The sequence below is a fragment of the Amphiprion ocellaris genome, chromosome 20 (assembly GCF_022539595.1).
Source record: "Amphiprion ocellaris isolate individual 3 ecotype Okinawa chromosome 20, ASM2253959v1, whole genome shotgun sequence".
Lineage (NCBI taxonomy): Eukaryota > Metazoa > Chordata > Actinopteri > Pomacentridae > Amphiprion > Amphiprion ocellaris.
In genome coordinates this window covers 30,591,909-30,609,560 of record NC_072785.1, presented here as the reverse complement: position 1 = coordinate 30,609,560, position 17,652 = coordinate 30,591,909, and the positions used below count along the sequence as shown (strand labels likewise).

General features: G+C 38.4%; 2 protein-coding genes across 2 annotated transcripts in view; both read left to right on the top strand.

The window, feature by feature from the left end:
* The first annotated feature begins 364 nt into the window (after positions 1 to 364).
* LOC129347769 (uncharacterized) lies at positions 365 to 13,424 on the top strand. The gene is made up of 5 exons (XM_055005979.1): positions 365 to 376; positions 768 to 1,038; positions 7,929 to 7,964; positions 9,674 to 9,774; positions 10,204 to 13,424. The coding sequence occupies exons 1-5, from the start codon at positions 365 to 367 to the stop codon at positions 10,603 to 10,605; spliced, it is 822 nt and encodes a 273-aa protein (XP_054861954.1). The 3' UTR covers positions 10,606 to 13,424.
* Positions 13,425 to 14,972: 1,548 nt separating this feature from the next.
* Positions 14,973 to 17,652, top strand: part of sgpp1b (sphingosine-1-phosphate phosphatase 1b) — a 35,176-nt gene continuing 32,496 nt past the window's right edge. Inside the window, exon 1 of the mRNA XM_023270636.3 lies at positions 14,973 to 15,984. Within this exon, the coding sequence (XP_023126404.1) occupies positions 15,265 to 15,984 (720 nt within the window). The 5' untranslated portion in view covers positions 14,973 to 15,264. The remainder of the gene's footprint in view (positions 15,985 to 17,652) is intronic.

The following is a 17,652-nucleotide window of genomic DNA, read 5'->3' as shown; positions in this document are numbered from 1 at the left end:
TGAATGGATGTGATGCTGGTGTGACCACAGTGCACACGTCTGATGTTGCTCACAGTGGTCCAAGGGACGCTCAGGGAGTTTGTGTGTTTGCTCACACTCAGACTGAAAAATTACAGGGAACATTGGTCCTAACCTAAAATTGACCTTAGCTGGTTAGATTTGTGCAATTAGTGGAATTGTAGGGTCTTAAGCTTAATAGTTAAATTAATCTGGTTTATTTGTATTATAAATATTGTAGGGTTTATCCTTGATGTTTATGTTAGGTTAGTCTGTGTATTTATTTCAATTGTAAGGCCTTCACCTTAGTAAACTTAATTGGTTAAATTAATATTGCAGGGACTTCACAGTTGGGTTGAGTAGTATAATGAACGACATTGTAGGGTCTAAACTTCAATTTTTAAGTTAGATAAATTTGCTTAATATTATGGGGTCCAAACATAAATATTTAAATTAGTTTTGTAAATTTGTATTTTATGATATTTTGTCAGATCTTAACCTTAATATTTGAGTTAATCTGTTTTCTTTGCATTCTAAATAAAATGTAATATGATACTGTAGGGTTTAGCCTTAATGTTCATGTTAGTCTTGTAAATCTGCCCAATTATTTGACATGTAGGGTCTTAGTTAGGTGGTTTAATATCTGTTGTTATATAAATAATGGGGACTTTATGCAGCTAAATTAACTCTTGACTAAAATAAAGTGAATTTGAAACAAACTTTAAAACGCTCCTCATTGAAATGGTCTAAATCGTGTGTTTGTGGTTCAGGAGGCAGAAAAAACTCGTTTAAAGCTGGAAGATGCTGCCACGACGTCACTCGGTCTCCTAGCAACAGGAAACATCTGCCTCCGCCCGGACCAATCGGAGGGCGGGAACCGGAGCCTCCTGTTGCTGCAGATCTGGGATCCTCTCAGTCCGTCTGTCCGACCGAACCGAACCGAACCGAGCCGAGCCGAGCCGAGCTGGAGGACGCTGGAGAGGAGCACCGGCAGCAGGACTCACCGGGAATCTACCGGGATTTACCGACACACGTCCGCCGGTAAGAGGCGTTAACGGAGGAGCATTAAACCGGCAGCTGCTCGGTTTGAAAGGCGGAAAACAGCCGCATGGAGCTGCTTTATATTAAAAAACACCGAAAATAAGGAAAAGAGGAGTTAATATGTGAAAATAACGACCGGAATTTAAACTGACAGGATGATGTTTTATTGAAAACTGAAGCTAAAGTCTCTAAATTTATGATTCTGTTAGGATTAAATTCATTAAAGTAGAAAAACGAGCCGTTTTAATTCTCATGTTGTTGTTTGTGTTTAAAATGCAGATTATTATTAATAAGAGCTCATTTTAATCAGTATTTAATTCAGTTTATGTGAGTCTTCAATGAAACTAGAGACTCATCTTTAGTTCTGGAGCCTCATTTGAACATGTTTAATGTTTTCTGACTGTTTTTAAATGAATTAAAGTGAAACTAAAGCTGAGCAGCTTGTTTAACTCCTTCTTCTTCTTCTTTGTGTTTGGATGTGAGTCACTCAGACTTCTTCCCACTCATGTTTCTGTTTCTGCTGTTTGAACAGAAACAAACATCAGGGATCAGATCAGGACGTTTCCTGGAGAACAGACTCAGAATTTAGGCTGGAAAATCTGAGCTTTTATTAGAACAAGAGACACAGAAAAATCACAATTATTATAAATAGACGAGATAAGGTATTTTTTTATTATATTTAGTTTTTTAATTATTTTTTTGACTTTTAAATAAACACATAGAATATATACATTTTTTTAAAAAAAATTTAAAAATTTAAAAATGTATAACATTTAAGTGGTGAATTTTTTGTATTTTATTTTGTTAATGTTCGTTCATTTTTTTATAATTAGTCCCATTTAATTTGCTTATTTAATTATTGTCCTATTTTCTTTTCCCTCTTTATTTAATATTTTTATTTATTCATTTTCCTAATTTTCTTAATTTTGTCATTCATCCTTGATGCCTTTTCATTTTCCATATTTTTTTAAATTTCCTTCTTCTCAAGATATAAAAAAACACTTATTTTATTTTCTCACATTTCATTCTTTATCTATTTTAATTTCAATATTATTCCTTTGTCTTTTTTATTCATTGTCTCACATTTATTTTTTCCATTTAATTGAAAAACATCAATTTACATTTTTTTAAAATTAAAAGTAATAAAAGTATTAAATAAAGAGGGAAAGGAAACTAGGACAGTAATTTAAAAAGCAAATTAAAAGGGAACAATAAAACTCAAAAAATAAAAAAAATGAATGAAAAATAGCAAAATAAAATACAAAAAAATTACCCACTGATAATTTTTACATTTTTGTATTTTTAAAAAATATTTTTAAAATGTATTAATTTCTTCATTTTTCTTTTCTTTACAATTCTAAATAATTTTAATGTGTTTAATTTTTTCTTATTTTTCCAAATATTGAAATATATTTTGATCTATTTTTAGCTTTAATTTTTTGTATAAATTTATTTAAATTTGTTTTAAAAGCCTCTAATTTATATTTTTCCACCCCCCCCCCCCCCTTTTCCAAATTTATAAAAAATAATCTTTCTTTTCTCACATTTTATTCCATGTCCATTTTAATTTTAATATTATTCCTCTTGGTCCTTTTTAATTAATTGTCTCACGTTATTTTTTTCCATTTAATTGAAAACATTAATTTATATTAATTTTTACATTTTTAAAAAATTATTTTAAAACATTTTTCACCTTTCTTTTCAAAAAAAACTAAATTTTAATATTTACATTTTTCTTTTTCATTATTTTGTAAATAATTTAAAATATTTTATATCTTTTTTGCTTTCATTTTATATGTAAATTTAAATGAATTTCATTTATATCTTTCCCTTTTCTCACTTTGTTTCGTCTGTTTTCAGCATTAAAAGAAAACTATTCTCATCTAATTGAATCTGATATTCTCACTGGCAATATACCTTAAGACAGTTGTACTGTCTGTCCAGAATACAGATTCTTCCAGTGGCAGTTGTAGTTCTTTGTTCAGGAGTTTGTTCATTTTTACAGCAACAGCTGCTGCTGTTAATTCCAGTCTCGGGATGGTTGTCTGCTTCAAAGGGGATACTCTCGATTTTCCTATGAAGAATGAACAGTGGATTTCACCCTTTTCATTAATGGCATGAAGGTAGGTAACCACACCATAACCCTTCTCACTTGCATCTGCGAAATGGTGCAATTGTACAGACATGATGACTCCAAAACCGACTGGTTTCAAGCACCTGTTCACTGTGAAGCCATGCAACTTCATGAAATCAGAAAGCCATGACAATGCCTTGCGAGCCAACTCATAGGGAATATCTTCATCCCAAACCAGTTTTCTACCACAAAGTTCTTGCATTATCATCTTGGCTGGGAGGATGACTGGAGACAAGAACCCCAGAGGGTCATATATTGAACTCACAAATGAGAGGATGCCTCGTCTTGTCTGTGACATATGTTTTGCGTTAATTCTGACCTTGAATGAGTCTGATTCAATACACCAGTTTACTCCAAGGACTCTTTCATCAGGTAGTGCATCGTGACAGAGATCTAAATCTTTGATCTCTTTTGCTCTTTCTGACTCATGGATCGAGGTAAGGACAACTCTGCTGTTGCTCACCCATTTGGTTAAGTGGAATCCTCCACTTTCACACAATGATGTTAGTTCTTCAACCATCATACAAGCCTGTTTCTCATTGGACACTGAAAGAAGGCAATCATCTACATAAAAATTATGAAGCACTGCATTTACTGCAGCAGGTGTCATTTTGCCCTTAGCATCCTCAGCTGTCCCTTTTAAGGCAAAGTTGGCACAGCTGGGTGAGGATGTTGCACCAAATAGGTGCACAGTCATCTTGTACTCTACCAGGGGTTCATTTAAGTTTCCATCAGGCCACCACAAAAAACGTAGTAGATCAGTGTCTTCTGGTGGTACTTTAACCTGATGATACATAGCCTCAATGTCTGACATTAAAGCAACATGTTCATGTCTGAATCGTGTCAACACTCCAACTAGTGAATTTGCTAGATCTGGTCCTTGTAAGAGCTCTCCATTCAATGACTTGCCTTGATACGATGATGCACAATCAAACACTACACGAAGTTTCTTCTTCTGGGGATGATACACTCCGTGGTGGGGTATGTACCAAACTCTTCCATTGTCTGTCTCAAGTTGTTCGAGTGGCACTTGAACTGCATAGCCTTTGCTCAGTAGGTCAGACATGAAGACTTGGTATTCATTGTGCAGCTCTTTGTTTTTGAGGAGTTTCCTTTTCAGGTTTTCTGCTCTCTGAACAACTAAATTACGGTTATTAGGCATCTTGACAGATCTGTTTCTAAGAGGAAGACTTATGCTGTAGTGTCCTTCGACTCTTTTGACAGATTTAGCAACAGAGTCCATGAATTGAACATCTTCTCGGGACATTTCCTGCTTTTCTTCACAGGCCTTCTCTGGAAAATCATGGTTAATCTGTTGCAGCAGCAAAGTTTCCACATCAGCAATGGAAATGCGATTCACTGACACACTTGTTTTGTTTTCCAAAGAGAAAGTGTTGTCTTTGTGAATAGGACCGTTGATGACCCAGCTTAGGACTGTTCGAACTGCATATGGACCGTCGTCATGACTGTGGACAACATCCCACGGTTCCATAGCTTTGTGAGCATTGGATCCTATTAGAAGTCCAACATCTGCATCTATTTGTGGCAAATGGATACCATGCAGATGAGGCCACTTTTCCAAATCCCTTTGCACAGGAATACTCTCCCTTGACACCGGAATGTCCATGTGAGTGTATGTTTCGGGTAGGTCAATGTAAACATTCTCGTTCACACCACAGACTTCCAAACCTGTAACAAGGTAACTTGATTCTAACTTCTCCTGGCCCATTGTGTGGAGAAGGATCTGAGTTTTCTTGCCCTCTATGCCAAGCTGTCTCATTAACTTCTCAGAACAGAATGTGGCTTGACTACCATAGTCCATAAATGCATAAGTCTCAATTGTCTTATTACTTTTCTTTACCTTGATGTAAACAGGTATGATTGACAAGGCACAGGTGTTGTTACTGGCCCCGGTAGCAACACATGTTCCACTTGAAACAAATGCTGGTTCACTTAAAGTGGCGTTTTCAGTTGCATGTTCCTGAGTGTTCTCAGCAGTTTCATCCTCTTCTCTTGTGACATGGAGCATATTTGGGTGTCTCTTTGAGCAGTAGTCACAAACCATTCTCCTTTTACACTGTTTACTCAGGTGCCCATGTGTTAAGCACGCAAAGCACAGTCCTTTTCCTTTAAGGAATTCTAGCCTTTCCTTATAAGGCAGTTTTCTGATTTTGTAGCATTCAGCCAGTGTATGTTTTTTCTCACAGTACATACATGACTTCTGGAAGGCATTATTTTCGGGTGATCTTTCCTTTACAATAGGTACTGCACTTGTGGCAAATGTGCTTCCTTTTGGTCTAGATGCTCCAGTTCTAACATTGAAGTAGGCCTTTCTCCTGTCATCAGATTCTTTAATGTCACCAAACAGTGGCTCTAATGCTATCTTAGCTTGTCTGTTGACAAATCTGACAAGGTCATGAAACTTTGCCCTTCTTCCGCTCATCTCTTGGATGTCAAAGGCAGAAACTCTCCACATTTCTCTCAGTTTATATGGGAGTTTGGCTACAATGGCTCTCAGGTTAGTGTGATTGTCTAATTCTTCAAGCTCATCAATGTCTTGCATTGCATTGTTACAGCCACTGAGAAACAAGGAGAAACTGTTAAGCGCCTTAGCGTCATCTGACTTTATTTGTGGCCAGTTGAATGCCTTGTTCATGTAAGCAGTTGCTATTTTAATTTCATTTCCATAGTGATACTTTAATAGCTTCATTGCCTCTTCAAAGCCTTGCTGAGAACTTGTGTGTTGGCAGCTTCTGACAATATCTCTGGGTTCACCTCTGGTGAACTGTTCTAGATAATATAATCTGTCACTGTCACTTTCAGTCTTTTCATAGATTGTGTGTTCAAATGCCCTCATAAATGGTTTAAACTCCAGTGGGTCACCACTGAAAACAGGAATGTCTCTCTGGGGCAGATGTGATAGTCTCTGTTGTTTAACTAGCATCTCAGTTATGTCATTCTGTTTTAGCATTACTTCACACAGGTTTATTTGGGCCTTTTCATCGGCTTGCTGCATGTCATTCTCGTGCTTCACTTGGAAATTGTATAGTTTGTGTGATCGTTCATAAGAGTCTGAGTGGTCATTATTTTCTAATGGAGGTGAACTCCTTTGGTGACTGTATGTTGCACTTGCAGCAAGGAAATGTTCACCTTCATTTATACCTTCTTCACCCTCAAATTCTTCCAATACTTTTATTTTGGCAGTGGAAGCAGCAATGGCTGTCTCTAACTCAAGCTGTTCTTTTTTAGCCTTTATTCTGCATTCTTCCATTTCCAGCTCTTGCTTCTTTTTTAAGGCTGCTGCTCGTGCAATCAAGGCTGCTCTCTCTGCTTCTTCCTTGTGACGTGTGGATGATGCAGATGAAACTTGGGATGCTCTAGATGAGCGGTTACTAACCGCACCTCCACTGACACAGGAGCCTGACTTCCTTCTCACTGGTCCGGTAGCCATAGATGCGCTATCCTCTGGGCGTACATCATCTTGCTGTTGTTGCCTTGACACAATTGTCCACTTTTCAACTTCAGCCATAAAGTTACAGAAGTTCTCTCTTTTAGGTACAAACCAGAATGTTTGATCAGCATTTTTCTCTTCATTAGGCAGTAACCTGAGAACATCATCGTTTGACTGAATGAACTCATCTAGGAGCTTTGAGCATTCATTTAAATGTTCATCAACAATGTCTGGATTTTCGTTATTTTTCATCAAAGCATTGATCTTGTTCGTTTTTAATGTCAGTTGTGAGAGTTTTGCTCTTCTTACATTTACTTGTCTGGTTATTTGTTCTTCCAGACCCTTTTCTGTATACTTTACTGCCCTCTTGTGACCAATGCCGGTACTGCTGCTTTGGTCCTCTTGCCTGTTGTCAAGCGCACCGTCGTCCGCCATGTCTCCTTTGCAGCTCAACGTTCAGCAGGCGTTCTTGACATGAGATGGTCTATAACACAAAGCACTCGGTGCTTTCATTTGCAGTGTCATCTTCTGAAGACCAAAACATCTTTGTTGTGTCATTTTACGAAGGGCTGCGCACTCAGCTTTTACATTCAATTCTTGGCATGAGGCGGCGTGACGATAGTGCTTCTTTCTCGTGTCGTATTCGTCACGTCGTAGTTGTTTCTCATCACATTCACTTTAACCAGGCACTTATCTTCGTGCTTCATGCAGTCTTTACCGTTTACTGCGACTTCATGACGATGCAGTTGTCTCGTTAGTGAGCCTGGTAGTTTTACTTAATGTAGTGGTTATCTTAAGTTCTGTAGCTCTTTCCTTACTTCTCTTCTTTCTTGTTTCCATAACCACTTCATGAGCGAGAGGCGAGATATCGTTTTACGCGTTTATTAAGCAACATCATCATAAGAACCAAGATAATGATGACATGATAATGACAACGGTAAAACTACCGTGTTGCTCCACTCCCCCTCGTATACTGAAAAACAAAAACATAACAACTTCCGGCCACATTCTTCTTCGTGGCTGCATTTACAAGCCTACGGAAGCCTAACAGGATAATAATTAAGTCGAACACTTCAACCATCTCAATTTACAAAAATCTGCATTTCAGCACCGAAGATGATAATTTCTTAAATTATAACAGGACTGCAAAAATGGCGCTTACACTTCCTTTAGGATTACAGAAAGTTTTGGAAGCTCAAATATCATTTTTTGAAGAGTGCAGATGAAGAGTTCTGGTTTCATCTTCTTGTTCTTGTTGTTTTTTTCTCTGCAGGTCTTTAATGTTCTGATCTAAACTCCCATCAGAGTCTCTGAACGTCGACGCTTCATCGTCATCAGCAGGTAAAAACTCAGAGCAGGGGTCCGTTTCACGAAGCAGGTTTAGTGAAAACTCTGAGTTTGTTAACCCTGAAATAAGGGAAACTCAGAGTTTTCCGTTTCACAAAGGGAGGTAACTGAAACCAGAGACAGAGGGGTAACTCTAGCCTGTTTCACAAAGAGAGGTAACTGAAGCTCTCAGTCAGTTACCATAGTAACAGACTCTATGAATCTAACCTGGTCAGGACCAGGTTTTTCTCAGTAAACCTCGAGTCTCTCAGTCTCCGCCTTCTTTCAGTCACACACTATTTCATTTCCTCATTCATTCAGTCATCAGGTGAGTTTTGGCGAAGTCTAGTTCTGCCGTGTGTCAAAATGACGTCCTTTTATGAACGATCCAGTGGATGAAGGAGCAGAATTACTGCACAGAGAATTAAATATTCGTCAGGAGATTGTTATCAGACCGTGCATAGATGTTCTCACATTTCTGGACAGTTATCTTTTACAGCGGTACTGTTTCACGTCACAGTCCATAATCTACATCCAACCTCATCCATCCTTACATTTACAACATGACCAACCACAGTCATGCTCTCACATCCCAGCAGATATTGTGTGTTGTGCTGCGGTTCTTTGCAAATGGAAGTTTTTTATATAATGTAGGAGATGCAGAACACTTCAGTAAGACAACTGTATGCAGGACGGTCAGAAAAAGAGAAATAAATGCTTTAAAAAAAATCTATATATCTATATATATTTTTATATATATATGTGTATATGTATATATATATATATATATAGTTGGCTGAGTAGAAGTCTGTGTTAGTGTAAATAGGCTTAATTGTTTAACAGAACATGATATGGATGTAGACATTTAGGCTGTGTGTGGGATAAAACCTCTGCACAGTAAAACAGCCACTTAATATTTAGGCTACTTTACAATGTAAAACATGATCAGAATGAGGAAGCTCCATGAGATTATGCCGACTTCTTACCTGTTTTAAAAATGTTTTTATATTTCATCTTAAGCTTCTCCCCTGCAGGATTGCACCTAAATGAAATAACTTAATAGTCTACTATTCAAACAGTTTTCCCTGTAATATTATTGTGATTTAAACTTACACATTGACCCAGGCAGCAATGTTCTCCCACACCGTCTCCCTCTCTTTTACAGCTGCAGGTGTTGCACTTCTTTCTAAAAACGTGTTCAAACTCGCTATATAAGCGCATTAAGATTTCCAATTCAAACGGTGTAGTCCTCCGCTTCCCCGTTGCCATGGTGACTCGTCGAATCGGCGCTCCATTGATACTGGCTTTTCAGAGTTGTGGTGCACGCGCTTAACTCTGGGTGAAACTAATCCGAGTTGATTAAACCAACTCAGATCAGCTGTTCTGGAACCAGAAACTCAGAGTTTTCTATCTCAGAGTAGATCAACTCAGAGTTCAGGGTTAAACTCAGAGTTTGTTGAACCTGCTTCGTGAAACGGACCCCTGGTCTTTCATTCACATTTATCTGGATTTCAGTTTCTCTTTCTGAACATTTAGTCTGATGAAGTTGATCAGAGATGATAGAAGGACCTCTAGTGGCCACCGTGAATAAAACCTTCAGCTGGAGGATTTCAGGACAAAACATGAATCTAAACATTTAACGGAGCAAAAAAAAAAAAGAAGCTTTGATTCAATTTTTGCTCTAAATATTCAGACTTCTTGAATGGGTTTTTTTCTGATTCCAGCAGAAAACAAACAATCAACAACGTCGAAAGTTGCTTATTTCAAGAGGAAATATGCGGAAGAGGAGGATCTGCAGGGAGGAATACCAGGATATCTACAAAAAGTAAACAACTACTCTTATTCCTCTTCTTCTTTTCTTCCTTCTGGCTGATTTTCTGTCTTGAGGAACCTTGAACACTTCATATTCTTTTCTTTTTCATCTTCTTTTCTTTTTCATTTTCTTTTCTTTGTCCTTCTTCCTCTTTTGTTCTTCTTTTCTTTCTTCTTCTCTTTTTTCTTCTTCTTTTCTTTCTTTTTGTTTTTCTTCTCCTTCATCTCCTTCTTTTCTGTCTTCTTTCTTTCTCTCTCTCTCTCTTTTCTTTTTCTTTTCTTTCTTTCTTTCTTCTTTCTTTTCGTTTCTCTTTAGATTCTCTTTATTATTTTAATAATAATGATAATAATGACCATGATTGTGTTATTAATAATAATAATAATAATAATAATAATAATAATAATATAACAATAATAATTATTATTATGACTTCTCTTCCAGCACTTGATCCTCCAGGAGGACCGGAGCTGCATCCTGAAGCTGTCGCTGGAGAAGTTGAGGTTTCTGGAGGATCCGGAGGTTTACCTGCGACGCTCCGTCCTCATCAACAACCTGCTGAGGAAGATCCACCACGAGGAAGAGGAGCTGGAGGCCGACGATGAAGAGGAGGAGGAGGAGGAAGGCCAGAGGAGGCCCATGAACCCGGACGGGAAGCGGGTCAAGGTTCTGGTGACGGACTGCTGCTCTCCGGCCTTTGGTCTGGAGGATCTGCAGCGGTACCGGCTGGTTCCCTGCTACCAGTACCACCAGTACCACCAGTACCACCAGTACCACCAGTACCACCAGTACCACCAGTACCAGGACCACCCGGTGCTGCTGTACCACCTGGACGACCACGGCTGAGCCTCGGTTCCTCGCCGGTTTCTCAGAGGTCCAGTCAGGAGCTGCTTCCCTCCTGGTTTCCCTTCACGGGTCGGAGGCTCTGGTTCTGCTCGGGACCAGCGGGTCCACGTGGAACCGTGCAGGAGGTGGACTGAGGCTCGGTTCTGTCTGGGTTCTGCTGTTGTGTTGTTGTTGCTCTGGAAGCTCATTCAGGGATCTACAGACTTGTGGAGAACGTTCTGCTTCTGTTCTGCAGCTGCTCTCTGGGTTCTCACTTGTTCTCCTGAACTTTCTCTGGACTTTTTCCAGCTGTGAAGATCTTCAGGACCGTTTTTTTCTGTTTTTACCCTGCAGCTAGTTGCTGACCTCTGCTGGTCAAATCAATGAAAACAGAAACTCAGCATTCAGGAGCAATATGCATTTAATACGCAGCTTAGAGTGGAAGAACCGCAGATCCAGCATCAGCCACAACATTAGAAGCAACATTAGAACCAACATTAGAACCAACATCAGCCCAACATTAGAACCAACGTTAGAACCAACATCAGCCACAACATCAGAACCAACGTTAGGACCAACATTAGAACCAACATTAGGACCAACATTAGAACCAACATCAGCCCAACATTAGAACCAACATTAGGACCAACATTAGAACCAACGTTAGAACCAACATCAGCCACAACATCAGAACCAACGTTAGGACCAACATTAGAACCAACATTAGAACCAACATTAGGACCAACATTAGAACCAACATCAGCCCAACATTAGAACCAACATTAGGACCAACATTAGAACCAACATCAGCCCAACATTAGAACCAACGTTAGAACCAATATTAGGACCAACATTAGAACCAACATCAGCCACAACATCAGAACCAACGTTAGAACCAACATTAGGACCATTGACAGGAAACAGCCTGAAGATGATTTAACTACAGGTTCTGTTTCGTAAAACATTTGTTCTATCTGTGAAAATGCAAAAACTGGAGATTTCACAGGAGTTTTTTATTACATCTGGACCACTTTAGACCAGGTCCAGATCAAAAACCTGTGAGTTTAGGTGGGTCTAATGTGGAATAGATTGTCATGCAAAGGCTAAAGACCCTTTAAAACATCATTTTTGGTGAGGAAAGCCATTATTTTTATGTTAGAATGTAAAAACATGAAGATTACATCCATCTATGTTCAACCAATGATCAAAATAATGATACTTTACTCGTCTTAAACATCTGAAATTGTCCAAACAGGACAAAGGAGGAAACTTAAAATCCTGAATTCTGAGTTAATTTAATTTAACTACCAAAGTGTGATAAGAACGCGGGGCTGCACAGTGGTGTAGTGGTTAGCACTTTCACCTTGCAGCTAGAAGATCCCTGGTTCGCGTCCCGGCTTTCCCGGGATCTTTCTGCATGGAGTTTGCATGTTCTCCCTGTGCATGCGTGGGTTTTCTCCGGGTACTCCGGCTTCCTCCCACAGTCCAAAAATATGCTGAGGTTAACTGATTATTCTAAATTGCCCGTAGGTGTGAATGTGAGAGTGATTGTTTGTCTCTGTATGTAGCCCTGTGACAGACTGGTGACCTGTCTAGGGTGTCCCCTGCCTTCACCTGAGTCAGCTGGGATAGACTCCAGCCCCCCCATGACCCTAGTGAGGATTAAGAGGTGTATAGATAATGGATGGAGTGTGATAAGAACCAAAACACAGAATATCATGTAAATATTTACAAAAGTGATGACAAAGAAATATTAAATATATCAAACTAAAATAAAAAACAGCCTAATTTTCATATTTTTTGCGCAACACATTGCTATTATTTCATTTAATTGCAAATTGTTGGTATTTTTTGTGCAAATTGAGTCTCAGATGTCTCAAATCCAGCAAAAAAAATTAAAAATAAAGTAAATTTCACACAATATTAAGTTGATGCAACATTATTACGTCAACACAACCCTTTATAACAATGTTTGCAGCTTAAATAGTTGATCTAAAACATTAAATTAGCATTTTTAAAATGTGGAATCCCGTATTTCATTAAATTATGTGAGTGAAGAAGTCTGATACTGATTTGTCATGAAATGATTTGCAGAGAAAATGAAACTAACACAAACTGCGACACAAATTTTACTGAAATTCTCTATTTATGTTTTACATGTTTAATTAGAAGAGAACGTTCCAACATTTATCCTTCAGCGTTCACTACTGGCGACATTCAACCAACCAATTTATTTTATCAGTTTTAAAAACAAATCAATACAGATAATTATAAATAAACTGAATATAACGCCTGATAATGGCAATACAGTAGCTTGTTGTTGTGATAATATGAATGATTGTCTTTAATATTCACCGATGTTCCGTCTGCTCCTTTCTAAAGTGCAGATTAAATGTCGAATTATTGCTTTTAATGCTGAAAGTTTTCATCTTTCTGTTTCCCCTGGTTTGTTTTTCTGTGTTTTCTAGAAAAGAAAACATTTAAAATGTGACTCATGGAGGTTTTAAAGCTGAATTTCAGGATGCAGACGCCTTTAAATGAAAACAATTCATATTTTCTGAGATATTTTAGGATTCTTCATCTTTTCTGTCTGTTTCTGTGTTTTCAGTGTTTTGCAGTCTTTGTCCAGGAAAATGTTTGAAAATGTTGATAACAATCACTACGATGGGGAAAAAAAAAAACACAAACTAAAGGCAACTATTAAAGAGAATCTTGATATTTTAAATTAAGAATTTATATTTTGATGAAAATGAATATTGAATATTTAAGATCAACTATTTTAAAAAAGGCCGATAAACTTTTTTCAGGTGATTGATTATCGAATAAAGTCTGTAAAGTGATGCAGTTTGATGTCTAATCAATAATCTATCTATCTATCTATCTATCTATCTATCTATCTATCTATCTATCTATCTATCTATCTATCTATCTATCTATCTATCTATCTATCTATCTATCTATCTATCTATCTATCTATCTATCTATCTATCTATCTATCTATCCTTGCAGAAAAAGCGCGGTCACGGTGCGTCATGACGTCTCAAGTCCATCTACTGTGCGTGCACGCCCTGTTGCTTTCAGGTGCTTCAACCAAACTCCGACCTTCGAGGCTCAAATCTAACAGCCATCCTCTCTAAATTTCTTTCATTTTTAACTTTAAAATCATTTTTTTCCCCACAGTTTTCAACCAAATTCTACATTTTATAATAAAATGTGTTTTAAAAGAGCTTCATAATCAACATTAATCAATGTAAATTTGTCTTAATATTAGAATTTCATGCAGAATTTCTCTTGAAAACTTCATTTCTGTGCTACAGAGCATGGAAATGAGAATTATACAGTTCTATAATTAAATTCAAAATGTTTGCAAAAGCAAATTGACAATTTATTGGATTAGAATTTATTTTTTTCAGTGTTTGAATTGAGCTAAAACCCCAAACATTCAGTTAACATTATTCATTTTTAGTTAATTGAGTTTTTTTTGTTGTTGTTGTTATTTATGGGACGTTATGAGTAATTTTTTCTCTCTCTCAGCAGCACCTGCATCTCCTCTCCTGGACTATTAAAACAATTAGTGACCCAAATTATGATGAAATAAAATGATTATTATTAAAATTGAAATGAGCATTATTAACTGATAAGATGCATTTTTATATCAATGTAAATACAAATATATTTTTCCTTTAAAATATCTATTTTAAATAAACGAGGATTTTCAATGAACAAAATACAAATGCAAACATCCATTAATATAATACAAATTTAGTTTTATATTTAGTTTGTTAAAAAATTTAGTCATAAATAAATAAATAGTTTGATTTTACATAGAATAGATTTCTATAATTTTGTCAGTGATTTTATTCAATTAAAATATCTTATTTTTTAAATAAACTATATTGTGATCTTTTTGTACAAGCTAAATGTAATTATTAACATAAATTTAAATATATTACTAAATGTACTAGTCCATAAATAAATAAATAAATAAAATGATGTTTTTACAGAAATAGATTTGTAAATAATTTTACTTATTTGTAAATATTTTTATTCTTAAAAATAACTATATTACGATTTTTTAAAAATAAACTAAATCTAAATGTAAACATAGGTTTAAATATATCACATGCGCTTTTACATTTACTTTTATACTTCGATTATTAAAAAAATATTATATACACACACACACATATAAAATTGTAGATCTTTTTTAACCTGAAAGATACATACATAGATATATAATTTTATAATATATAAACATAAATTTTTATTGTTAATAATTTTGTGTGTTAAAAAAAGGAAAATGTTTATTTTTTATTAATTTTGAAGCTTTGATTTTCCGACGGCCTCTGAAGGCAGCAGCGGACGCGCGCTCCCGGCGGCCCCGAGGACCTGTCAGTTGCAGAAAGCGGGACCCTGAACGCAGCATCCGGACTCAGTGGAACCGCGGCTCCGGTTCGGTTAACGTCCGTTAAAGTCCGACCGAAAACGGTTTTTAATGTTTTTTTTAAACGGTAGAAGTCGCCGTTTGAACTTGTTCTGACTCTTCTAACGGTCCGGGCTTCACTTCTGACCTCCGCCGGGATGCGCGGCTCGGCCAGCTAACGTTAGCCGCGCAGCTAGCATCGGTGCTCGGGCACAGAAAGTAGCGTCCGCTGCGTGGGAGTCCGAACCCGGCCAGACATGGAGAAACTCAGGGAGCGGCTTCGATACCTCCAGGACCCGCACCTGGTGGCCCGTTTCCAGCACTTCTGCGGGGTTCGGGGGACGTTTTCTCGGAGCGGCGCGGGCAAAGCAGCGGACCAGACTCCGCCGCTCAACAACGGGGCTCTTCACCATCACAGCGCCGGGGAAAGTGACGGAGACAACTCGGCCGTTACCGGAGCCGGAGAGGGGGAGAAGCCGACGGGGGTCCGGAGGAGAATCGCGGATTTAAACCTCAAGGAAGGCAGCGAAAGTCCTCCGCAGAACGGGGCGGCCGGGGGGGCTCCGGAGCTCCGCGAGGAGAACGGCAGCGAAGCCCCGGTGAAGGTGAAGCCGCTCCGTAAGAACTCTCTGACGGGCGACGCTGGGCAGGAGTTCCTGATCCAGAACCGGTTCCTGTACTACATGTTCACGCTGGGGACCGAGCTGGGCAACGAGTCCTTCTACATCACCTTCTTCCCCTTCATCATGTGGAACGTGGACGTGTTCATCAGCCGGCGGCTCGTCATGGTCTGGGTCTGGGTCATGTATCTGGGCCAGTGCACCAAGGACGTGGTCGGCTGGTCCCGGCCCGCCTCCCCGCCGGTGGTCAAGGTGGAGATGTTCTACAACTGCGAGTACAGCATGCCGTCCACACACGCCATGTCCGGAACCGCCATCCCCTTCTCCCTGTTCCTCCTCACCTACGGCCGCTGGGAGGTAAGCAGCACCGGGACACCGAGAACCGGGGGGAACCGGGGTTACCTGGGTTACCGGGGGTAGAAGGTTGGGTCAGCAGAAGTGGAGCAGTTCCTCCTGGTTTGCACGAAAAAGAAGAAGTTGCTTTTGAGTCATTTCACAACTTTTCTTCTACTTTTTCTCATGCAAAAACTCAAAACTGAACTCAGAACCAAACCAGATGTTTTCATCCAGCTGCTGCTCACATCTGTATCCTGAACCAAACTATCAGAAAATCCACCTGCATCACAATCTGGACTCAATCTGGCAAAATAGCTGCTGAATAGTTGGTGTTAAATTACGCAACCAAATGATTCATCATAATGTAGTTTTTTAACATTTGCACATCTAACATCAACATCTAGACCCCTTTAAACACCAGAGTCTGTTTCCTACCAATGATTTCACATGAATATTTAGTCAAAATATTTAAAAACTGGAACTTTGTCTTGTATTTTTTGCCACACATTAAATTTTACTGAAGTTAGAGCCTCAAACGTTGGTGAAATGTCATCCAAATGCTCAGTATTTAATCATGGTTCTATCTGCTGGACTGATGAAGTTCTGAGGATCAGAAATGATGGAAAAAGTCCATTAAAATGTGATAAATCTGGACCCACCTCTGTGGACTTCAAGAACCTGGAACTCTGGAAGTATTCACAGTATGAAGGCAGAACTCTGATCATTAATAAAGTTACTGTAGATGTAGAACCAGCTGAGTCTGAGAAGGTCAAGGGGAAGTTATTCTCAGATTTAGCAGATTTTAAAAGGGATAATTTCCTGAAAAGACCAACACAACATGAATAATAAATGGAAAATCTTTGGCTTTTAGATGGATGTTCAGACAGAACAACAGATTAAAAGACGTTGCCTGAAGTTCAGGTTGATTACGATGGACTTTTTTTTACCATTTTCTTCCAACCAGCAGAACAAATATTAATTGAAACTCCAAAAATGCTCTTTGGTGCAAAACTCAACCTGTCAGGAGAATAAAATTTCCATCTAAACATTTCTAATAAGAAACAGGCGGATTGAAGTGAAAGTATAAACACAACCTCACATAAATACCAACATAAACACATTTCCCAACGTTTAAGAGACAATTTAACTTTTCAAACATCCTGCAGACAAAAACACCAACTCTTTTAGAGACTCTTTACCGTCGACTGATTTGTCGCCGGACCTGTGATCCTTTATTTCGTCTCACCTCCGTCACCATGTCAACACCGGAGAACAAGAGCCGAGCGCCAACTGCTGCCACCAGATCACCGAGACTTTGTCCTCCGAGATCATTAACAGTTAATGGGTGGTCGGCTGGCTGGGTTCAGTGACAGCAGACCGACACATTTACCCATTTATATTTATGGTTACTGTGAAGAAGTCAGAGTCAAAATGGACATACCAAGAGTAGAAGTCTGGAAAAAGAAGTTTTTTTGGACTCTATACAACTGTACAGATCAATGTAATCAGGTTTTAGACCATTGGTTGGACAAAATAAACAACTCCATTTGGGTTTTAAGGCAAAAAGAGACTAATCTGTTGTTAAATTTTAGCCTGAAGACAACATCGAGGCGGCTCTGCACATATAATACCAACATCTAGACTCTTATAAACATTGTGTTTCTGTTTCCTAGCAACGAGTCCATGTCA

Coding starts and splice junctions, on each gene's coding strand:
- LOC129347769 (XM_055005979.1), top strand. Junction 1,039..7,928: donor TTACCGACACACGTCCGCCG/GTAAGAGGCGTT, acceptor AACTCCCATCAG/AGTCTCTGAACGTCGACGCT. Junction 7,965..9,673: donor CGCTTCATCGTCATCAGCAG/GTAAAAACTCAG, acceptor TTCTGATTCCAG/CAGAAAACAAACAATCAACA.